Source organism: Oncorhynchus gorbuscha, linkage group LG13, assembly GCF_021184085.1.
Source record: "Oncorhynchus gorbuscha isolate QuinsamMale2020 ecotype Even-year linkage group LG13, OgorEven_v1.0, whole genome shotgun sequence".
NCBI lineage: Eukaryota > Metazoa > Chordata > Actinopteri > Salmoniformes > Salmonidae > Oncorhynchus > Oncorhynchus gorbuscha.
In genome coordinates, this window is record NC_060185.1 from 46737151 (window position 1) to 46762674 (window position 25524).

At 41.9% G+C, this 25524-nt stretch overlaps 1 protein-coding gene across 4 annotated transcripts in view; it reads right to left on the reverse strand.

Moving 5' to 3' along the window:
• Positions 1-14983, reverse strand: part of LOC123993029 (latent-transforming growth factor beta-binding protein 4-like) — a 105426-nt gene extending 90443 nt beyond the window's left edge. For all 4 annotated transcript variants that reach the window (XM_046294766.1, XM_046294768.1, XM_046294765.1 and 1 more), the window contains exons 1-2: positions 14399-14983; positions 10232-10302 (exon numbers count right to left, since the gene is read on the reverse strand). In XM_046294766.1, coding sequence (XP_046150722.1) covers positions 10232-10302; positions 14399-14685 — 358 coding nt within the window. In that variant the 5' untranslated portion in view covers positions 14686-14983. The remainder of the gene's footprint in view (positions 1-10231; positions 10303-14398) is intronic.
• Positions 14984-25524: the final 10541 nt, after the last annotated feature.

Here is a 25524-nt window from a genome sequence, read left to right on the forward strand (position 1 = left end):
AGTATAATCACTAATACTGTAGAGTACTGTGAGGGTTCTAGTTCTCATCAACATGTGTAGTATAATCACTCATACTGTAGAGTACTGTGAGGGTTCTAGTTCTCATCAACATGTTTAGTATAATCACTCGTACTGTAGAGTACTGTGAGGGTTCTAGTTCTCATCAACATGTGTAGTATAATCACTCATACTGTAGAGTACTGTGAGGGTTCTAGTTCTCATCAACATGTGTAGTATAATCACTCATACTGTAAAGTACTGTGAGGGTTCTAGTTCTCATCAACATATGTAGTATAATCACTCGTACTGTAGAGTACTGTGAGGGTTCTTGTTCTCATCAACATGTGTAGTATAATCAATCATACTGTAGAGTACTGTGAGGGTTCTAGTTCTCATCAACATGTATAGTATAATCACTCATACTGTAGAGTACTGTGAGGGTTCTAGTTCTCATCAACATGTGTAGTATAATCACTCATACTGTACATTACTGTGAGGGTTCTAGTTCTCATCAACATGTATAGTATAATCACTCATACTGTAGAGTACTGTGAGGGTTCTAGTTCTCATCAACATGTGTAGTATAATCACTCATACTGTAGAGTACTGTGAGGGTTCTAGTTCTCATCAACATGTGTAGTATAATCACTCATACTGTAGAGTACTGTGAGGGTTCTAGTTCTCATCAACATGTGTAGTATAGTCACTCGTACTGTAGAGTACTGTGAGGGTTCTAGTTCTCATCAACATGTATAGTATAATCACTCATACTGTAGAGTACTGTGAGGGTTCTAGTTCTCATCAACATGTGTAGTATAATCACTCATACTGTAGAGTACTGTGAGGGTTCTAGTTCTCATCATCATGTGTAGTATAATCACTCATATTATAGAGTACTGTGAGGGTTCTAGTTCTCATCAACATGTGTAGTATAATAACTCATACTGTAGAGTACTGTGAGGGTTCTAGTTCTCATCAACATGTGTAGTATAATCACTCATATTGTAGAGTACTGTGAGGGTTCTACTTCTCATCAACATGTGTAGTATAATCACTCATACTGTCCAGTACTGTGAGGGTTCTAGTTCTCATCAACATGTATAGTATAATCACTCATATTGTAGAGTAATGTGAGGGTTCTAGTTCTCATCAACATGTGTAGTATAATCACTAATACTGTAGAGTACTGTGAGGGTTCTAGTTCTCATCAACATGTGTAGTATAATCACTCATACTGTAGAGTACTGTGAGGGTTCTAGTTCTCATCAACATGTGTAGTATAATCACTCATATTATAGAGTACTGTGAGGGTTCTAGTTCTCATCAACATGTGTAGTATAATCACTCATACTGTAGAGTACTGTGAGGGTTCTAATTCTCATCAACATGTGTAGTATAATCACTCATACTGTAGAGTACTGTGAGGGTTCTAGTTCTCATCATCATGTGTAGTATAATCACTCATATTATAGAGTACTGTGAGGGTTCTAGTTCTCATCAACATGTGTAGTATAATCACTCGTACTGTAGAGTACTGTGAGGGTTCTAGTTCTCATCAACATGTGTAGTATAATCACTCATATTGTAGAGTACTGTGAGGGTTCTAGTTCTCATCAACATGTACAGTATAATCACTCGTACTGTAGAGTACTGTGAGGGTTCTAGTTCTCATCAACATGTGTAGTATAATCACTCATATTGTAGAGTACTGTGAGGGTTCAAGTTCTCATCAACATGTGTAGTATAATCACTCATATTGTAGTGTACTGTGAGGGTTCTAGTTCTCATCAACATGTATAGTATAATCACTCGTACTGTAGAGTACTGTGAGGGTTCTAGTTCTCATCAACATGTGTAGTATAATCACTCATATTGTAGAGTACTGTGAGGGTTCTAGTTCTCATCAACATGTGTAGTATAATCACTCATATTGTAGTGTACTGTGAGGGTTCTAGTTCTCATCAACATGTATAGTATAATCACTCATACTGTAGAGTACTGTGAGGGTTCTAATTCTCATCAACATGTGTAGTATAATCACTCATACTGTAGAGTACTGTGAGGGTTCTAGTTCTCATCATCATGTGTAGTATAATCACTCATATTATAGAGTACTGTGAGGGTTCTAGTTCTCATCAACATGTGTAGTATAATCACTCATACTGTAGAGTACTGTGAGGGTTCTAGTTCTCATCAACATGTGTAGTATAATCACTCATATTGTAGAGTACTGTGAGGGTTCTACTTCTCATCAACATGTGTAGTATAATCACTCATACTGTCCAGTACTGTGAGGGTTCTAGTTCTCATCAACATGTATAGTATAATCACTCATACTGTAGAGTACTGTGAGGGTTCTAGTTCTCATCAACATGTGTAGTATAGTACTGTGAGGGTTCTAGTTCTCATCAACATGTGTAGTATCGTACTGTAGAGTACTGTGAGGGTTCTAGTTCTCATCAACATGTTTAGTATAATCACTCATATTGTAGAGTATTGTTAGAGTTCTAGTTCTCATCAACATGTGTAGTATAATCACTCATACTGTAGAGTACTGTGAGGGTTCTAGTTCTCATCAACGTGTGTAGTATAATCACTCATACTGTAGAGTACTGTGAGGGTTCTAGTTCTCATCAACATGTGTAGTATAATCACTCATATTGTAAAGTACTGTGAGGGTTCTAGTTCTCATCAACATGTATAGTATAATCACTCGTACTGTAGAGTACTGTGAGGGTTCTAGTTCTCATCAACATGTGTAGTATAGTCACTCGTACTGTAGAGTACTGTGAGGGTTCTAGTTCTCATCAACATGTTTAGTATAATCACTCGTACTGTAGAGTACTGTGAGGGTTCTAGTTCTCATCAACATGTGTAGTATAATCACTCATACTGTAGAGTACTGTGAGGGTTCTAGTTCTCATCAACATGTGTAGTATAATCACTCATACTGTAAAGTACTGTGAGGGTTCTAGTTCTCATCAACATATGTAGTATAATCACTCGTACTGTAGAGTACTGTGAGGGTTCTTGTTCTCATCAACATGTGTAGTATAATCAATCATACTGTAGAGTACTGTGAGGGTTCTAGTTCTCATCAACATGTATAGTATAATCACTCATACTGTAGAGTACTGTGAGGGTTCTAGTTCTCATCAACATGTGTAGTATAATCACTCATACTGTACATTACTGTGAGGGTTCTAGTTCTCATCAACATGTATAGTATAATCACTCATACTGTAGAGTACTGTGAGGGTTCTAGTTCTCATCATCATGTGTAGTATAATCACTCATATTATAGAGTACTGTGAGGGTTCTAGTTCTCATCAACATGTGTAGTATAATAACTCATACTGTAGAGTACTGTGAGGGTTCTAGTTCTCATCAACATGTGTAGTATAATCACTCATATTGTAGAGTACTGTGAGGGTTCTACTTCTCATCAACATGTGTAGTATAATCACTCATACTGTCCAGTACTGTGAGGGTTCTAGTTCTCATCAACATGTATAGTATAATCACTCATATTGTAGAGTAATGTGAGGGTTCTAGTTCTCATCAACATGTGTAGTATAATCACTAATACTGTAGAGTACTGTGAGGGTTCTAGTTCTCATCAACATGTGTAGTATAATCACTCATACTGTAGAGTACTGTGAGGGTTCTAGTTCTCATCAACATGTGTAGTATAATCACTCATATTATAGAGTACTGTGAGGGTTCTAGTTCTCATCAACATGTATAGTATAATCACTCATACTGTAGAGTACTGTGAGGGTTCTAATTCTCATCAACATGTGTAGTATAATCACTCATACTGTAGAGTACTGTGAGGGTTCTAGTTCTCATCATCATGTGTAGTATAATCACTCATATTATAGAGTACTGTGAGGGTTCTAGTTCTCATCAACATGTGTAGTATAATCACTCGTACTGTAGAGTACTGTGAGGGTTCTAGTTCTCATCAACATGTGTAGTATAATCACTCATATTGTAGAGTACTGTGAGGGTTCTAGTTCTCATCAACATGTATAGTATAATCACTCGTACTGTAGAGTACTGTGAGGGTTCTAGTTCTCATCAACATGTGTAGTATAATCACTCATATTGTAGAGTACTGTGAGGGTTCAAGTTCTCATCAACATGTGTAGTATAATCACTCATATTGTAGTGTACTGTGAGGGTTCTAGTTCTCATCAACATGTGTAGTATAATCACTCATATTGTAGAGTACTGTGAGGGTTCTAGTTCTCATCAACATGTGTAGTATAGTCACTCGTACTGTAGAGTACTGTGAGGGTTCTAGTTCTCATCAACATGTGTAGTATAATCACTCATATTGTAGAGTACTGTGAGGGTTCTAGTTCTCATCAACATGTATAGTATAATCACTCATACTGTAAAGTACTGTGAGGGTTCTAGTTCTCATCAACATATGTAGTATAATCACTCGTACTGTAGAGTACTGTGAGGGTTCTAGTTCTCATCAACATGTTTAGTATAATCACTCATATTGTAGAGTATTGTGAGGGTTCTAGTTCTCATCAACATGTGTAGTATAATCACTCATACTGTAGAGTACTGTGAGGGTTCTTGTTCTCATCAACATGTGTAGTATAATCAATCATACTGTACATTACTGTGAGGGTTCTAGTTCTCATCAACATGTATAGTATAATCACTCATACTGTAGAGTACTGTGAGGGTTCTAGTTCTCATCAACATGTGTAGTATAATCACTCATACTGTACATTACTGTGAGGGTTCTAGTTCTCATCAACATGTATAGTATAATCACTCATACTGTAGAGTACTGTGAGGGTTCTAGTTCTCATCAACATGTGTAGTATAATCACTCATACTGTAGAGTACTGTGAGGGTTCTAGTTCTCATCAACATGTGTAGTATAATCACTCATACTGTAGAGTACTGTGAGGGTTCTAATTCTCATCAACATGTGTAGTATAATCACTCATACTGTAGAGTACTGTGAGGGTTCTAGTTCTCATCATCATGTGTAGTATAATCACTCATATTATAGAGTACTGTGAGGGTTCTAGTTCTCATCAACATGTGTAGTATAATCACTCATACTGTAGAGTACTGTGAGGGTTCTAGTTCTCATCAACATGTGTAGTATAATCACTCATATTGTAGAGTACTGTGAGGGTTCTACTTCTCATCAACATGTGTAGTATAATCACTCATACTGTCCAGTACTGTGAGGGTTCTAGTTCTCATCAACATGTGTAGTATAATCACTCATACTGTAGAGTACTGTGAGGGTTCTAGTTCTCATCAACATGTGTAGTATAATCACTCATATTGTAGTGTACTGTGAGGGTTCTAGTTCTCATCAACATGTGTAGTATAATCACTCATACTGTAGAGTACTGTGAGGGTTCTAGTTCTCATCATCATGTGTAGTATAATCACTCATATTATAGAGTACTGTGAGGGTTCTAGTTCTCATCAACATGTGTAGTATAATCACTCATACTGTAGAGTACTGTGAGGGTTCTAGTTCTCATCAACATGTGTAGTATAATCACTCATATTGTAGAGTACTGTGAGGGTTCTAGTTCTCATCAACATGTTTAGTATAATCACTCATATTGTAGAGTATTGTGAGAGTTCTAGTTCTCATCAACATGTGTAGTATAATCACTCATACTGTAGAGTACTGTGAGGGTTCTAGTTCTCATCAACATGTTTAGTATAATCACTCATACTGTAGAGTACTGTGAGGGTTCTAGTTCTCATCAACATGTGTAGTATAATCACTCATATTGTAGAGTACTGTGAGGGTTCTAGTTCTCATCAACATGTGTAGTATAAATCACTCATACTGTCCAGTACTGTGAGGGTTCTAGTTCTCATCAACATGTATAGTATAATCACTCATATTGTAGAGTACTGTGAGGGTTCTAGTTCTCATCAACATGTGTAGTGTAATCACTCATACTGTAGAGTACTGTGAGGGTTCTAGTTCTCATCAACATGTGTAGTATAATCACTCATATTGTAGAGTTCTGTGAGGGTTCTACTTCTCATTCAACATGTGTAGTATAATCACTCATACTGTAGAGTACTGTGAGGGTTCTAGTTCTCATCAACATGTGTAGTATAATCACTCATACTGTCCAGTACTGTGAGGTTCTAGTTCTCATCCACATGTATAGTATAATCACTCATACTGTAGAGTACTGTGAGGGTTCTAGTTCTCCCTCTCTCCTGCATTTGGCCACAAGTTCTCATCAACATCACATCTTATGTCTTCTCTGGTGATGCATCTTGGAAAGTATCTTCTGGAATGTCTAATTCAACCCTGCCACTCTTCTTTCCCCACCAACCGTTCTTCCTTGATCCATGTTTCCAAACTAAATCATTCCGAAGCCATCCTCTTTTGTCTGTTTGTTAACGAGACTAAAAACAGGACACTTGGTTAGGCTTTCAGCTGAAATTGCAATCAGCTGTGTTTGGAATGATTAAATATTCTGCTAAAATGTTCTATATGTTTCAATCTGGTTACAGCAGAAATGCACCACATTTGCCATCATTCTGTTTTGAATGTGTTTTTGAACAGTTTTGGAAACAATGTGTTTGTATTTGAAAACATGTGCTGCAAATATATAGTTTTTTAGGTGGTGGAGTATGAATGAGAACAGAGTTCATGGATTTTGGAGAATGTGGTAATTGAATGCATTTTGTGTGAAAGCAATGAGTGTCACGCCTTGGTCATTGTATTTTGTGTTTTTGTTATATGTTTGGGTAGGCCAGGGTGTGACATGGGTTTATATGTTGTATTCGTATTGGGGTTTGTATTATTTGGGATCGCGGCTGATTAGGGGTGTTGTTAGGCTTGGCTGCCTGAGGCGATTCTCAATCAGAGTCAGGTGCTTGTCATTGTCTCTGATTGGGAACCGTATTTAGGCAGCCTGACTTTTGCTTTGTATTTTGTGGGTGTTTGTACCTGTCTCTGTGTAGTAGTCACCAGATAGGCTGTAATTAGTTTCACGTTCCGTTCTGTTGTTTTTGTATTTAGTTCAGTTATTTCATGTACCGCGATACTTTCATTAAAGTCATGAGTAACCTACACGCTGCATTTCGGTCTGACTCTCTTCATTCAACAGACGAACGCAGTTACAATGAGAAATGATTCACAGTTTGGTCCACATACACTTCTGTTTTTCTGACTATGTGAAGAGTTTTGACAATGTGACTTCAGTTATGACCAATACATGTTAGCAATTGAAAAAAAAGAAGAGAAATCCCATGCAGCACTGCTTACAAATGTGAACACTGGAATGTGAGAATGAATCTACACCTCGATTAGGATTATAGAAATCCTCATGATTTTGTTTAATGATTTTCGATTTGAGGGTCATATTTCGATATAGCCTACACTTTCTCATTCTGAACTTCTAACACGAGTGGGACAGGTGTGGTTTCATGACAAAGATCAGAGGAGCAGCTGCTCACCGATTCGACAGCTCCAACGCAGTTCCACCGCCAACAACACCAAAACATCGGCTATGTGGGTGTCGGCCATCCCCGGTTAACGCTTGATCTGATTGAATCTAGGCCTAAATCTGCTTCCACTTCAGAGTTTCCTTTTCAGTGTGGCTTTTATAACTGATCAATACACCTTAGAGAGGGGGAAAGGAAGTATGGGAGTATATTTGTGTGTGTGCATGCCTGCGTGTGTGTGCCTCTGTGGGTGCATGCATGAATGTGTGTGAGTGAGTGTGAGTTTCGCAGTGAGTTTGTGCTTCCTGACAATGTGCAGAGCCGTGCTATGCAGGAATGCTGAGCCAGGTTGTTTTGACATGACACTGGCCCTTTAAATCCTCTGGGTCAAGGGGTTGGATCAAGTAAAGGTGTCCAATACCTGTCGACAAGGTTTATGGAGGTGTGGATTATAATGATTACACCACAGAGATGTGTTGGGAGACAGACATGAATAGGAGCTCTTCCTTTCTTAAAAGGTCCCGACCTCTTCTCTGTGTACAGCATGGTGTGTAGACAAACCAGTGCTCGCATTGTGTGTAGAGTTACATTGCTGATCTAAAATCAGTTATGCCTTTTAGATCATAATTAATATGATTATATGGGCAGGGGGGGGGTCTGATCCTAGATTATCACTCCTACTCTGAGACGCTTTAAGAATATGGGCCCAGGCCTGTCAAGGGTTTAGCAAAAGGCCTGCTGCTCCAGGGTCAAGTCCAAGTTAGGCCATCATCACAGACCACTATGGCTGTGTTTGCACAGTCAGCCCAATTCTGATTTTTTTCCCCCACTAAATTGGTCTTTTCAAATCATATCTTTTTCAGAGCTTATCTGATTGGTCAAAAGACCAATTAGTGAAAAAAGGTCAGAATTGGGCTGCCTGTGTAAATGCAGCCTACGACAGACTCTTCAAGACCAGAGGTGCTCAACACTATCAACACATGACATATTCACTTTCATAACATATCGAAACATATCGATACCGGACGCTTTTTGCTGCACACTGCAAGTCGAAAGGTGTCCTATCTTAATTTGATCAATCTGTTGTTGCAGAGAATTTTCCGGCGTAGCAGAAAATGCTAATTGTAGTGTGGTCGAGGTTTAAAAAGGTCAAATTAAGCTAGTATATCTGTAAACTGTGTAGGTCTTGACCGGAATTCACATTTGCCATCCACACCCCCCATCATAATCAGAAAATGATGATACAATGAAATCATACGTTCTCCAGATGTCTGGCTGAGTGAAATGGGAGGAAACACAGGTTGGACTGGGATCTGCTGATGTTGGATATGACATTACAACTTCCAGCTGGGTGGAGAGAACATTCCATTGTCCTATAGAGCCTGATTGATGCTCGCTCACTCCTTATTAAACCAACTACTGACAGCTTGCCATCTATATACAGTACAGTACTGGGAATAGATCTATCACAAGTACCATGATAGAGAGTTTTGTTATCAGGGGTGTCATGTCCTCCAAAGATCTGAGGGGGCATAAAGTACGTGAAGATGACTGGGGGGTGGTCCGGAGGGGGGCTAGGCCTGAAACAGCTTTTTCCTGCAATCTAGAGCCATAATCATTAGGTTTAATTCTATGTAAAAAACAAATATGTATTTTTCTGCATATCTAAGCTTACCTCTTGAGCTGCCTGTATCCTCCTGGTGGCTATTTGTTTTTTAAAGAAACTAGTATACTTCTCTGCTAAAATCTGGGTCAAATAATAAAAGGAATGGCAGTCTTATTCAGAACATTAAGTTATTGCTCGCTTTTCTAAAGTCTACCAACCTTGCCAGCAGGCATGCCAGCTAAGATAGAGTAGCTAGCTTGTTTATAACTCACTTGATTGATAGCCTGAAATGGCTTCTTGGTAGCTAGTTATGAAGTTGGAACCTATCTGGGCTAGCTTAACGCAACTTTATAAAATTGTTGGTGGTTAGTAGTATTACAGACTTATTATATATATTTTGTTAACAGGACAAATCTGAGGGGGCACGTGCCCCTGTGCACCCTATGGGCAAGAAAACTCTGGTTGTCGTGGTCAACTCCAGCCACTTTAATAATGGGATTTGATGGAAATTATGGAAATATATCACTAGCCACTTTAAACAATGCTACCTTATATAATGTTACTTACCCTACATTATTAATCTCATATGCATACGTATATACTGTACTCTATATCATCGACTGCATCCTTATGTAATACATGTATAACTAGCCACTTTAACTATGCCACTTTGTTTACATACTCATCTTATATGTATATACTGTACTCGATACCATCTACTGTATCTTGCCTATGCTGCTCTGTACCATCACTCATTCATATATCCTTATGTACATATTCTTTATCCCCTTACACTGTGTATAAGACGGTAGTTTAGGAACTGTTAGTTAGATTACTTGTTGGTTATTACTGCATTGTCGGAACTAGAAGCACAAGCATTTCGCTACACTCGCATTAACATCTGCTAACCATGTGTATGTGACAAATAAAATTTGATTTGATTTGACTTGACATTGATATAAGGACAACCATCCCCTATTGTATAAGGAGGCTTCTTGCAACAAAAAAGATTTATGCATGATATTCCATTATACGGTATGACGAGATCTTTATATAATATTTCCCCAACAATGTGGAACAACATTACACGTTATGGAAGGGCTGACAGTCCTGCTATGCTTGGGGAAAGGTCAGTGAACATGATAATCTTACGTTTGGTGCATTTCTGAGTCTTGGGTGAAACGGTCCATCCGTGGCAGCACCTGTTTCCACATACGTTAGTCCTGCAGAGAGCAAGGGAGACAGACAGACGACATATTAAAGATAGCAGAGTTTATAGGATCAGATCACTGCAGCAGTCAGGTGCAGATTGTGACCAGAAATTGGCCCTGGCATTTCTAACACACCGGACCATTTTTTTTCCTTAAGGCCCCAACACTGGACCATTTTTTTCCTTAAGGCTCCCACACCGGACCATTTTTTTCCTTAAGGCTCCCACACCGGACCATTTTTTTCCTTAAGGCCCCAACACTGGACCATTTTTTTCCTTAAGGCTCCCACACCGGACCATTTTTTTCCTTAAGGCCCCAACACTGGACCATTTTTTTCCTTAAGGCCCCAACACTGGACCATTTTTTTCCTTAAGGCTCCCACACCGGACCATTTTTTTCCTTAAGGCTCCCACACCGGACCATTTTTTTCCTTAAGGCCCCAACACTGGACCATTTTTTTCCTTAAGGCCCCAACACTGGACCATTTTTTTCCTTAAGGCCCCAACACTGGACCATTTTTTTCCTTAAGGCCCCAACACTGGACCATTTTTTTCCTTAAGGCCCCAACACTGGACCATTTTTTTCCTTAAGGCCCCAACACTGGACCATTTTTTTCCTTAAGGCTCCCACACCGGACCATTTTTTTCCTTAAGGCCCCAACACTGGACCATTTTTTTCCTTAAGGCTCCCACACCGGACCATTTTTTTCCTTAAAGCCCCAACACTGGACCATTTTTCTCCTCGAGGCTGGCACAACAGCCCAATTGTTCCTTGAGGCCAACATTATTAGCCAGATAACGATAATTTTGGGCAAAAAAATCCAAGTTAGACAGGCCCACAAAGCTAAAAATAGATCAGCCCATCTGCCATTTGCCCGAAATGCCAATGGCAAGTCCGCCCCTGGCAGCAGTTATCACAGTACAAAGTTTAGGCTGTCATAAGTTAAGGTTAAGCTTAAAGACAGGAACCCCACACAGAAATCACAGACACTACTGCATTATAACACAGTTCAAGGTCACGAATACAAAATAAATCACTTAATTTGATCACAAAAGGATCTAAACACGGTCCTATTTTCACAACTTCCTGGATATTCATAATAAACTACTTGGGGCCCCCAGAAATGTACTGTTGCTTCAGTGTGAAACAGTTAATACCTCCTTGTCTTTACACTTGCCTTTGGACGTAATAGATGCAGTTTGTTTAAAAGGGGAGCTATGAATATGAATGAGGGGCCATGGTGTGGTTGCCCTGGGTGAGAAGGGCCTCTGTCCGTCCTGTGCACAATGCATGACAGATATTGTGTTCCCACACTGGTCTGGCCATATCTGTCTGTCTCTGGTCCAGCCACTTGCCCCCTCTGCTCCACAGATTGGGTAAACAAAACCGGATTAAGGGTCCTCTGCAGAGTCTCGTTTCTGGGGCACCCGCCTGTTTATCCAGGGGGCTTCTGGGAGAAGTGGCAATTAGCACGCCAACACAAGCCACGGTGACGACGCCCTCTTCAAAGTGACAGCTCAGCGTGACCCGCGCCACCGAGCTCCCCTTATACCTCCTTTGTGGGATTTGCTGATTAGTTACAGTTTTCTGGCTTTATTGTGTGTTTGCAAATAGTGGGCCAGGAGCCTCTTCCAAAAGGGTCTGACTGGGGGTCTGCAAAGTAGCAGAGGCAGGGCCCCTATTCAAACCCAGCAGTGAACTCACCCAGAGGAAGGTGAGCCTATCTGGAGACTGAATGACCTTTGAACCCCAGGCCAAGGTGGAGGCTAATTCAGCAGATGTCACTGCCAAAACAGACTGTCAGACCATTGATGCGCCGGAATTACAACTATATCAACACTAAATTGCAGATCTTTCAGTTTGCACACAATCCTGAAGACATTTGGTAAAGGATTTTTTAAATTGACCAGCAACATCCAATCGATCTCAACAAAAGATGTGCAAACTTCCTAACCAAACCCAAACAGGACTGTGACAGGCATATCATTGTTCTCTCAGACTGACAGTTCCCTTCAGTGCAGGTCTTGAGAACTGAACACCACCTGGGTTCTTCCAACTATGAAGACGGTTTTTAGATAGCAGCTAGTGGATGTGTGAACATTTGCACATGGCCTCATTCAACAGAGAGGGCATGGGTCACATGACGGAGGTCCTATATGACTAGGCGCAGGGGAAGGGGTCAGCTGGCGATGGGATGAGTGCCGTTAATTCGGTGCGGTCAGCGCCTCCTCCTCCCTCGCGACCTGACAGCTGAATGCAGACACCACTGAGACAAGGTGGAGGGGTTGCTTTCACCCCAAATAGGGAGTTGTCAGCAGCGGTGGTTGTGGAATGGAAAATTACTGGATGTTTTTTATTTTTTATCTCTAGTCGAGTCTTAACGCGGTGCTGACACTGCTCTAATACAGTAGAATAATCCCCAGCCCCTGTGTTTACAGAACTAAGTGGGACCTGTCATCTGGGTGGAGGAGCCACCCCATTAAGAGCCTGCATACTCACACTGCTCCCATCCACTGCCATAGGCTATCCAACTTTCTATCTTCAACCTTTTCTTCTGGTGACTGAGCACCGATTCTGAAGTGCCTAACTCTTAGACTTGGGCTTTCTATCCTCTCATCTTTGAGGACTTATTCTAAAAGGCTCAGACTGAATGCCGTTTTTTTAGTTCTAGGGTCTCTCTGCTCTGGAACAGGACGAATGTTCTGGAACACGAGAGACTCCAAGAGCTTCTGCATTGCGGCATGTGTTGTGTTAGGGCCTATAACCTGCCGTACAGTACAAGCACATAATGCTGCAATGTTTCAGAGGAGCTCTGTGGCTGTGAATAAAAAGGCTCACACAAAGAGAGCCTTAGTTACACACAGTCACACTCTATAGGCTCACTGCAGCTCCGCCAAGTCAATTCATGCTCTTGTTCTAGCAGAGTTCAGGGATTTGTCCCACTTCCCTCCACTTCACCCCCGTGAGAAGATCAATAATATATTTTACCCTCTTAAATGACGTGGGGTGCTAAAGATCCTCATCAAAGAGGCTTTGAAGCGATGCCAGTTTCCGGGGAAGGTCGGTCGCTCACCTAAGCCTGGGTTGAACTGCTGAACCGCCACCCCATGCCCCCCCGAGTAGAACCATGACAGTGTTTATTTTGGACATTTAGCCAGGCTCCTTCTGTGCATTGGGGCTAAATAGAGCAGAGTGGGACTGTCATGGCCCCCAAAGAGAAATGGCCTGTTGGTGCTAAGTTAGTTGTGTGTACTAGTTTATCTCAATTAGTGAAATGTTTTTTCACTGACTGAAAACATATGAGTTGAGGCATCCAAATAAAGCAGTCTGGAAAATGGGAAGTAATGATTAATCCTGTTAATTGCTTAGAGAGCGTGTACCCTGTTTTCCGCTCATGGTATGAGCAGAAGTACTGTAATGTACTAATGCAATGGGATAATCAAAATTCCTACCCTAGCTTTAAGGATCAACATTTCCTCTGCAGGTCAGGGGAATACTTCACCGGATGATGTGTTGAGTCTCTAATCTGGCCCGTTCAGAAAGTGGCAAACTCCATGAACTTTGCTGTGCATGAAGTGCCATTTCCCAGTCCTGTGTGATTTGACTTTGGGTCCATTTATCACTTGTTGTCATGCACTTTCATCAAAAGGTGCAGTCAAGTCACATGTAACTTACATCGATAACTCTTATGTCAAAGAGAAGGATTTCTCACAATCCAAGAGGGACTTGTGCAAACATACATACCTGTGTACATTTTTAGGATGGAATGACATTGGATGGTGGTCTACCATTTTGGATGGATAATTGAAACAGATTACTTGAAGGAGACTACCCATTTGAAAGAAATGTACTTTAAAAGCACAAGTAATTATTTTCTAGTAGCCTGACTTTCCAGAGGACAATAATTGGCAAGCCATTAGACAAAATAATAAACCCCCAAATGTGTACCGTCTTAATCAAAATGTTTATGAAACTATCAAACGACAAAAGGACACTGAAACATGGTCTGATTCTCTATACTATAGGCTACGTTATGTAGGCTATTGTAAAACACCTGCTTTTGACTGTCGGGCTCCGGAGTAATCTACATGTATTACTGGCTACTCACCCATTTAACTGAAGTGTGACATTAGTTGCGTATTTCCAGTATTTCTTTCCATTAAAATGGTACTGTTTCTGTTTTAATTTGGGTTTTGAAGTCGTCGTCATTCTCCACCGAGTCTGATAAACTTGATCATTCACGGTTGCGTGTTGGTACCTGTCCGCCGTTCGCCTCTGCATCTCGTGCCCTTTACGGGCTGAACGCCTCACTAGTGTCCCACATTTCGAAAATGTAAGAAATACAAGAAATGTCACTCCAAGAACGAAAAAGTTAGCATATCTCCTGCTTGACATCTTTAGAAGTATCTTCTGCGTTACAAATCGATCCTATAAATAATCCAAGTGCAACGGAATCACCAGGAAATTGTTAAAAGAAAAATACAATTTAGAAACTAAGAAATAGAAAACAATTTTATGCAATAGGTGAGCCAAAACAAAACAATCAAATACAATTTGAGCACATGTCTTAGTTTGGCCTATTTTTGCAAATGCAGTTAATAGGCTAGATCATTTACTTTTCAAATAGAAAATAAACTCGACTCTTCAGACTCCACTATTAGTCCTCGCATTATTCCGGTCCTACCCCATTAGAAAATGGTAAAGTCGGTTTAAAGTTCGCCTTAAAAACTTTGAGCCAATGGGATAGGAGTTCTAAAATATAAGGACAGCACAGCCAATCAGATATGTGTAGGACCAGCGCATAGACATGGAAATAGAGGGGTGACCACCACAGCCTACAGCAGAGTCTGCCCTGTGTCGAGGTTGCCAGCGTCCTCGAGGATAATACAATTTGCAACAGCACACTCAAATAGTTTCAATAAGATTCAATAAGCAATTGATTTATTCATTTTCGTCATTTAGCAGACTTACAGGAACAATTCGGGTTAAATCAAATAAAGTGTTATTGGTAGCAGACACATATTTTGCAGATGTTATCGCAGGTGCAGCGAAATGCTCGTGTTTCTGTCTCCAAAAATGTCAGTGTCTGGAACATAAACATACATGTTTGTGATGGTGTGTATATACATTATGGACAGTAAATTAACAGATCATGTGTGTATAGGATGAGCCTTGACTGGAATACAGTACTGTATATTTGTATGAAGTAGGTAAAACGGTATGTAATCATTAAGTGCCTTGCTCAAGAGCACATCATCAGATTTTTCACCTAGGAACCTTATGGTTTCTGCTCCAATATTCTTAACCACTATGCTACCTGCCACCCCATCATATGTTTTCTTTCTCAGTGGACCTTTATGATTTGCAACATGTATGCTATCATGCCTTGCAGTGATTACACATTAGAATGCATAACCTCTCCCTGTGCGTGTACTTTGTGTGTGGATAAATAATCAATCTATGCTATTAAGGGCAGCAGTTTTCTGTCATGATGCATGGTGCACTGGAATGTAAACATACACAAACACCACCACCAAAAGGTTGAGCGCTGTCCCATTGATTCCAAGGGATGCCTTATGCCTCCTGGAAAAGGATGAGTTAATGAGAAGTTAAGGAAACCAAATGTTGTTTTAGGTAAGATGCTTGACAGATCTCCATATTTGACTATGAATGTTCAGACTGAGACAGATCAGTTGTATCTGAAATGTATTGAAAAAAACCCCGAAGCAGAAGCATGTCTTCCACCATTGACTTGGTGCTATTGAATTTGAAATAGGACAACAATTTGCGAATGTGCAGAGGTGAAGGGTATTCAAAAAGTCACTAGATGGCAGTAATGGTACAGATATGCAAAGTAATTGTGGCAACGGATAGTTTCTGATTGTATAATTTGTCATGCTTGGCAAAGGTTCTGTTTCACCAGTAATGACAAGCGAGACAGTAATCTGAAATACTTAAGTAATAAGATGACTGACATGTAAAATTGAATGTCTCAACTGTCCTTGTTTTAGCCTAGTGTATGTTTTTGACGGAGTCGATATATTGCATTTTGCATGATGCAAAACTTAGCGTCATGATGATGTGGCAAGTGACACTTCGCTTCTTGAAAATTCTACATCTTGAAAACTTGATTGCTGACATGCAAAACATTTTGGGAATGTATGATCAGTGGACTAATTCATATTTGAGTGTTTTTTTTCTTTAACGTGAAACTGGGATGTAAATTAACGCCTAGGTACCGGAGAAATCACAATGATAAATACATCTTGCAGGGGGATAATTGAATATAGGATAAATGCCCATGAAACTATTCCGCACGGGGACATTCACGTTGCGGAGCAGTCAGAGACCGTCTCAACCCAGCCCTCAATCACATGGCCTCTCATAGTTTCCCTCTAGGTCTTGTTCAGATGTTTCGAGACTGGCTTAAAGTGTGAAAAAACATTTTAGGTATTGTAGAAAAGTCCAAATACACTGAGTGTATAAAACAGTAGGAACACCAGCTCTTTCCATGGCAGAATGACCAGGTGAATCCAGATGAAAGCTATGATCCCTTATTGATGTCACTTGTTAAATCCACTTCAATCAGTGTAGAGGAAGGGGAGGAGACCGGTTAAAGAAGGAATTTTAATCCTTGAGACGTGGATTGTGCATGTGTGCCATTCAGATGTTGAATGGTCAAGACAAAAGATTTAAGTGCCATTGAACGGGGTATGGTAGTAGTCTTTTTAAAAAATCTGACACAGCGGTTGTATTAAGGAGAGGTATATCTATAATTGCCTGTGTATAACTTGTATTATCATCTACATTTATGATGAGTATTTCTGTTGAATCGATGTGGCTATGCAGAATCACTGGATGTTTTTTGAACTAGTGAACATAACACACCAATGTAAACTCAGATTTTGTTTTATATAAATATGAACTTTATCAAACAAAACATACATGTACTGTGTAACATGAAGTCCTATGAGTGTCATCTGATGAAGATCATCAAAGGTTAGTGATTAATTTTATCTCTTTGTGCTTTTTGTTACTCCTATCTTTGACTGGAAAAATGGCTGTGTTTATTCTGTGGCTTGGTGGTGACCTAACATAATCGTTTGTGGTGCTTTCACTATAAAGCATATTTGAAATCAGATACTGTGGTGGGATTAACAACAAGATTACCTTTAAAACGGTATAAGATACATGTATGTTTGAGGAATTTTAATTTTGAGATTTCTGTTGTTTTGAATTTGGCGCCCTGCACTTTCACTGGCTGTTGTCATATCAATCCCGTTAACGGGTTTGCAGCCATAAGACGTTTTTAAGAACAAATTCTTATTTACAATGATGGCCTACCCCGGCCAAATCCTAATCCAGACGACATTGGGCCAATTGTGCGCCGCCCTATGGTACTCCCAATCACAACCGGTTGTGATACAGCATGGAATCGGACCAGGGTCTGTAGTGACACCTCTAGCACTGAGATGCAGTGCCTTAGACCGCTGCGACACTCAGGAGTGGGAAGCATTAGAGTCAACATGGGTCAGCATCCCTATGGAACGCTTTCGACACCTTGTAGTCCAAGCCCCGTTGAATTGAGTCTGTTCTGAGGGCAAAAGGAGTCCAAATAAGCTGCTCCTAATGTTTTGTACACTCAGGTTAGATAGGGAGGACCTCAGCCTGGCACACTATGGAGATAAAGTTTTTGCAGCATTAGAAACCTAAGACCCGGGCCTAAGTCTAAGTTTAGAGATATCCCAGTTCCCATTTGATGTGACATGTGACTGACATTGGACTAAATTAGGAAATTGGAGAGGAAGAACCTCTAATCTCATGGTTGCAACCATCAGCCACAATCCCATGCATGGTGTAGATAGCTCCCATGGGGGTGGATTAGTGTTAGCTAGGGGAACTGAAGAGCTGTATCCACTGGTCAGGGGAATGAAAGAAGGGTCATTATCGAACCTCTAATGTAACTCTGATTATCTTAGACTCCAACTATAATCATCATCACCCAAACACACCCATCTCTCGATATTAACCTGAGCAATCAAAGCTAGCTTCATTATCTTTGTCAGGGCTGTTTTATGCCTGGGAGATTCCCCGGCCTGCCAAGTGCTCTGCCTGTAAGACTCCACATTCCCTGGGGTCGTGGATATGTACTAATGAAGACAGTGGTGGAAATAGTGAATTACCCTGGGATATCCTACTGAATGGAATTTATATCGCTGCAGGCTCCATCTTTCAATGGCTAACAATCAGTGGAGCAAAGCAGGCCTTTGATCTGATTGATAAGATGGAGGCCAATGGGCCATATGATAGGATAGGCATTAGTACTAGCATTTCAGTGGCACATTGACATTTCTTTGTGTAATCATACCATTAAGTCAATTACATTCACATTACGGTTCACTTCTCCCATGACTGAGGAAGGCCCCTGCAACAACGATATATTTTATTGGACCAATGAGATCTCTATGACTCCGGATCCAGCTAGCTGTATGAACTATGGTAAAGAGGGAGGGAGTTGAACCGCAAGCACATTTACATAGCATGGAGTTCCATGAGTCTCTACGGTGTACACACACCCACTCCACTATTGGTATGCACAGAGGCATCTTTCTCTGTTCTGTTCCACGTGAGTGTCTTACTTAGTTTAGCCTTTCTTTCCTTTCTATTCCCGTAGAAACAGGGATTTTTGTAGTTGCAAGCTGGGAGAACTGAGCAGCATTGTGCTCGAGGAGAGTTCCAATGTGCAACAGGCTTGATAGGGGTAATGATGCAGATGGTAATTGTGAATGAGTGAGTTTGAGATTGTGTATGTGGCGTGGAGTGTCTGATCGCATACATCATATGGTTGTGTACAGGTCATGGTGTGGGTGTGTGTTGGGATGTGGGTGGTAGCCTCGAGCCACACAAACCCTAGGAAGTTATTTTCTTCTCTGGCTTTTCAAAAAACATTATCTTATTGATGTAATTTATGCTGGAACTTGAGCTACGCCCACAGCTTGGAATAGAAGTGATCAAAAGGGGATGTGCACTATGTACTGTCAAATTCTGTGGAAAGTGTGCTACTTTGAGGTCTTGTTACCTCTAACATTAATATGATACATTGCATTCGGAAAGTATTCAGACCCCTTGACTTTTTCCACATTTTGTTACGTTACAGCCTTATTCTAAAATGGATTAAATTGCTTTTCTCCCTCATCAATCTACACAAAATACCCCATAATAACAAGGTAAAAACAGAAGTATTCAGACCCTTTACTTAGTACTTTGTTGAAGCACTTTTGGCAGCGATTTACAACCTTGAGTCTTCTTGGGTTTGACGCTACAAGCTTGGCACAACTGTATTTGGGGAGTTTCTCCCATTCTTCTCTGCAGATCATCTCAAGCTCTGTCAGGATGGATGGGGAGCGTCGCTGCACAGCTATTTTCAGGTCTCTCCAGATATGTTTGATCGGGTTCAAGTCGGTTCTCTGGCTGGGCCACTCAAGAACATTCAGAGACTTGCCCGAAGCCACTCCTGCGTTGTCTTGGCTGTGTGCTTAGGGTCGTTGTCCTGTTGGAAAGTGTACCTTTGCCCCTGTCTGAGGTCCTGAGCACTCTGGAGCAGGTTTTCTTCAATGATCTCTCTGTACTTTGCTCTCTGTACGATGCTGCCACCACCATGCTTCACTGTAGGGATGGTGCCAGGTTTCATCCAGACGTGAAGCTTGGCATTCAGGCCAAATAGTTCAATCTTGGTTTCATCAGACCATAGAATCTTGTTTCACATGGTCTGAGAGTCTTTACGTGCTTTTTGGAAAACTCCAAGAGGGCTGTCATGTGCCTTTTACTGAGGAGTGGCTTCCGTCTGGCCACTCTACCATAAAGGCCTGATTGGTGGAGTGCTGCAGAGATGGTTGTCCTTCTGGAAGGTTCTCCCATCTCCACAGAGGAACTCTGGAGCTCTGTCAGAGTGACCATCGGGTTCTTGGTCACCTCCCTGACCAAAGCCCTTCTCCCCCGATTGCTCACTCTAGGAAGAGTCTTGGGTGGTCCAAACTTCTTCCATTTAAGAATGATGGAGGCCTCTGTGTCCTTGGGGACCTTCAATGCTGCAGAAGTTATTTGGTACCCTTCCGTAGATCTGTGCCTTGACACAATCCTGTCAACTATGGGATCTTATATAGACAGGTGTGTGCCTTTCCAAATCATGTCCAATCAATTGAATTTACCACAGGTGGGCTCCAATCAAGTTGTAGGAAAATCTCAAGGATGATCAATGGAAACAGGATGCACCTGAGCTCAATTTCGAGTCTCAAAGCAAAGGATCTGAATACTTATGTAAATAAGGTATTTCTGTTGTTTGGGCTATCTATCTCCCAATTTCCACTCTCTGCAGGTTCTCGGGCTTCTGTCTCTTTCCAGATCAGAAGCTTCAGGGGCTTCTACCAAGGTATGACTGTAGGGGGGACACTTCAAGGAGTGTGATAGGCATTTGAATTACACAAACTTAAAGCCCCATGCAAGCTAGGTTATCAGTAATGCCTGACCAGTCTGCGAATGAAGGACTTTGAGCTGCTTCGCTTAAGCCTCCTGCAGAACGCTGGTGAAGAGAGGTCCCTGTAGTACTGACTGAGTCAATATTTTATCATCTGCACTTCCTTTTCAGTCACATCTCCACAGAGTCTCTCATGGAGAGGGGGGGGGGTTGAGGGGGAACATGTCTCTCTGCCTTCAGAGGCACCACAGAGTGCATTACTCAGTCTGCTCCTAAATATCTTCTAAAGTATAACACGCTGAATGCTTTATAACAGCCCATCCCTACCCAGTCCTCCCTTTCGTTTTGCTTATCTGACTTGTTATCAGCAGGCTGGCTGTGATGCAGCAGGTGTCTCAAAAGAGGCAGTTCCTTAGCAACCACATTCTGTTTGAATATGGTATAAGTCAGACTCAAGGATATCCGGCAATGGGAGGAAGAGGTGAGTAGAGAGAGAGAGTGTGTGTGTGTGTGTGTGTGTGTGTGTGTGTGTGTGTGTGTGTGTGTGTGTGTGTGTGTGTGTGTGTGTGTGTGTGTGTGTGTGTGTGTGTGTGTGTGTGTGTGTGTGTGTGTGTGTGTGTGTGTGTGTGTGTGTTCTTATCAGTATTTTCTTTGGGTAAAAAAAGATAATTTTTCCTGAAAATAATGGAGTAATAAGTTAGAAAGGGACTGACTGCATTCCTTCTGACTAACCCCCCCCCACCACCTCCCACTCCCTCACTTTCTTTCCAGTGCCCACACACTTTCCAATTACTGTAGCCCTTTTATTTCACAGTGTGTCTTCTATCCCCTGTTCTGCTAATCGAGAGCCAATGTGCCCATTCAGCCTACAGGAAGGGTTATTCTCCTCCTCGCCATTACCATGGTTCCAGTTAATTATTTGGTGGCTTTGCTCCAGCTGGCGGAGGACATTTAAAAAATAAAATAAAGGAAATTTCACCACCTACGGCGTTGATTGAAAAGTTTTTCGGCAATAAAGCTTAAGCTACAGGACATGATTTTCATTCATCACACCTTGCGACAAAGAATTCATTCATGTAATTTAAATCCCTGATTATGCGATAATGTATGTTTGCACTTTTCTTGTGTGTGTGCATGGTTTGTGTGTGCATGGTTTGTGTGTGCATGTGTGTGTGCATGGTTTGTGTGTGCATGGTTTGTGTGTGCATGTGTGTGTGCATGGTTTGTGTGTGCATGTGTGTGTGCATGCATGTGTGTGTGTGCATGTGTGCATGGGTGTGTGCATGGGTGTGTGCGCATGTGGGTGTGCGCATGGGTGTGGGTGTGCATGGGTGTGGGTGTGGTTGTGCATGGGTGTGGGTGTGTGCATGGGTGTGGGTGTGTGCGTGCGTGCGTGGTTCTGCATGGGTGTGTGCGTGTGCGTGTGCGTATGTGTCTGCCTGTTTGTGTCTGTGTCTGTATGTGTACTAGCTGTACCTCTACAGAACATGTAGCAAAGAACGTGAGAACCTTGCAGTGTAAGGTCTGTTCCATTCATTGTATTTCAACAACCTAATGGCACCAACACCACAATGCCTCTTCCTTGGTTCCAGCGAGCATGCTTCCCTCTCTGTCAAGCTGTGTGCTGGCTGTCAGTGCCCAGATGGTGGCGTTGGGTAGTGGGTATGGAGCTGGAGGCCAGTGGGCCACAGTCCCAGGCACATTGACACCGGTGCTACTGGAGGACTGTAGAGAATACAGCAGCTCATGCTGGTGCTATGCCAGAAATGGGGACTGTTATTACGGCAGCACTGATGCTTCTTCTTGAGCCGTAGACTAGTTCTGTGGTAACAGCCTTGTGAGAAGTGCTCAAATTGTTGTTCCGGGCTATATATATTTAGTGAAATTGGTTGTCTTCTCTATATAACCATACTACTACTGTAACCTAGCATGCCATTATTTATGTCTCCCCAGAGTGTGTTCTGGTATCTTTCTGTGTCTTAGTGTGAGCATAACCAGGAACATGGGTGATTTATAAAGCAGAATTATGAATGGATTTTGGACGCTGTCAGTTAGTAGCTGTTCTAGGAGCTTCGAAGTGGAGGGGGAGAGAGAGAAAGAGGGGAAAGGGAGGGGGGGGGCAGAGCTGCTCAGTGACACACAGAGATGCATGTGGAGCAAGAGAGACAGAGAGAAAGAGAGGGACAGTGGGATTGTGAAAAGGTGCAAACCTGTAAACCTGAGAGTGATGGATCCTCCTTCAGACTTGAGGAGGATCATGGAAATGTGGACCAGCAACAAAAAGGGATTCCACTACAGGTTAACCACCAGGTTATAAATCATCATCCATCCCTGTGAGAGGAGAAGCTGGGTATCTGACCGCCAACCAGGTGACACCCAGAGAAGTCAAGAGAAGGACCGAAGAAGAGAGAGAGTGTAAGAGAGAATGATGGATGGATGAGCATATGGAGTACGTTTGACAGCCTCAGAGAGAGAGCGAGAGAGCGACATAAGACCTATCTGGGATTCTGTGGCTGTTACTCACGACTTTATTTGTCTTCAGTGGAAATCCATAGGTGTGACAGAGGACCGCTCGACACGCAACTTGACCCACCTGTCCCCCTCCCCTCCATCGCACGCCCCACATACGTTTCTCAGCCACCCTCCCTCCCTCTCCTCCTCCCCTAACTCCTCTGCTGTCAGTTCAGCAGCTTCTTTGGGGATCTCTTTTTATTTTTTATATGTCACAATCCTCTCATCCAGTCCCATTGGCTTGATTTCTGTTATGGCGACATTCCCAGCCCTTTTTGTCGCTACGGAAGACGCCTCCTACTTGAATACAGCTCCAACCAGCAGCAGATCTTATTTGGCGAAATAGAAAGATAAAATTGAATAATACATACTTTTGGGGCCGGGAAGACTGTCTGCAGGTCCACAACCAGTGCAATGGATCAGATTATATTATGTTAAAACTTTGATGCCGAACTGACACTGAGCAGACAGACCTCTGGGACAGAAGATGGGACTTCAACTCTATGAAGCGGAGGAAAAGCATTGTCCACCGCCTCATGACAAGGACAGTGGGAATCGAGCTCAAACAGCAAGAGTTCTTATCAAATATTGATGACGACAGGCATGTTGGAAAAGCATGCATCAATGTTCCATTACCTGCACAGTGGAAACCAAACGAACGAAAGAGTCTCTTTGACACCCGAGGAAAAGATCGGGTGGGACTCTTCCTTCTGGAGGACTGAAAAGCAGTTGAACCATATACAAAGTCAAGGTAAGGGTTTATTCTACTTGAGAAGCCAAAGCCACACTTAAAAGCGTCAGAGTTTCAAAGGGACCGCTTCAGTGAAACAGAGACTAACTGCAAACAAATCGGTGCTGCAGCAGGACATTTGAACTGTTTCCCAACAGCGAGAGACCTGGACCAGGAAGAAAGAAGTGTGCCGGGGGAAAGGGAGGGGGTGGAGAAGGAGCTTGGCAGGACGGTGGAGACATGGCGAGGGTACTGGAATAGCAAAAAAGAAGGAGCATATTGGTTACCCCCCCTGGTGCAATGTGTGGTGAGTATGCAAGTCATTAGTTGACAATACTGCACATTACAGTCATAGAGATATGGAGAGGTTGTGTGTGCATTCGTGTGCTGTCTGCCTGTCTGTCTGTCTGTCTGTGCATGATGAGTGTCATTGTGTCGCGGTGCTCTATGAGAGGAAAAAGAGAGAAACATGTTATCCAATACAGCATCTCAATGCTTATCGAATAGACAAAAAGCCAAACAGAGAAAGTGTCACCGAACATGTTGTTGAAGGGTACTATCTATGTTGCTCCCACAGGGAGTTTGTGTGGAAGGTGAGCTGGGTCAGAGGTCAGGCTGTTGTTGACTCTAAAGCAGGGATGGGCAACTACCGTCTACGGGGGCGGAGGGGTGTCAAACCTTTTCCACATCCCTAGCAAACACATCTGATTTAAACTAATTGCATTCTAAACAGAAGATCATGATTAGTTGATTATTTGTGTCAGGTATATTAGCTGGGGGTAAAAGTGTGACATCAATCAGGCCCCTGAGGTCCTGACCCCCCCCCCCCCCCCCCCCGGGTGCACATTTTGGTTTTTGCCCTAGCACTACACAGCTGAGCAACTCATCATCAACCTTGGATTGTTTGAATCAGCTGTGTGGTGCTATGGAAAAAAACGAAATGTCCACTATGTGATTTCCAGCATCTGCAACAATGAGTCCTGTCAGTGTTTCGAATAGGTCATATGGTCAGACAGCTTCATGCTGAAAAGCCCTCCACTTAAGGCAGAGAATTGACTATAGTTTTGAAAGCACACGCATCCTTTAGGATAATGTTCATATCCTTACACTTGTGCTGCACCTTTGTACTCCTTTTGACCACATGCTTACTTTTGACACGTTTGAAGAATATAAAATTAAGAATTATGATCATAATGTGACGTAGCAGATTTGTTTGACATATTCGTGAGAAGATCGGGGGTCTGCAACTTTCCCACTTTGAAAATTCCCATGTAAACGTTTGGTGTCAGTACTGCGTTCCCTCATCGATTTGAACATTTTTGCATGGCTGACAAGTGTGAATTGGCCCCCTGGGTGTATGTCCCTATGTCTGAGAGTGTTCTTCAGAAGCACGTCCATCTATCACTATCAACACAGGGGCTTTCATCCCAGACATGTGTAGACACAGGGCATTTCCACAGGTCAGATTCATTCACAGAGCAGCCAGGGGATGAGGGATTGATCAATCAGAATGTAGCTG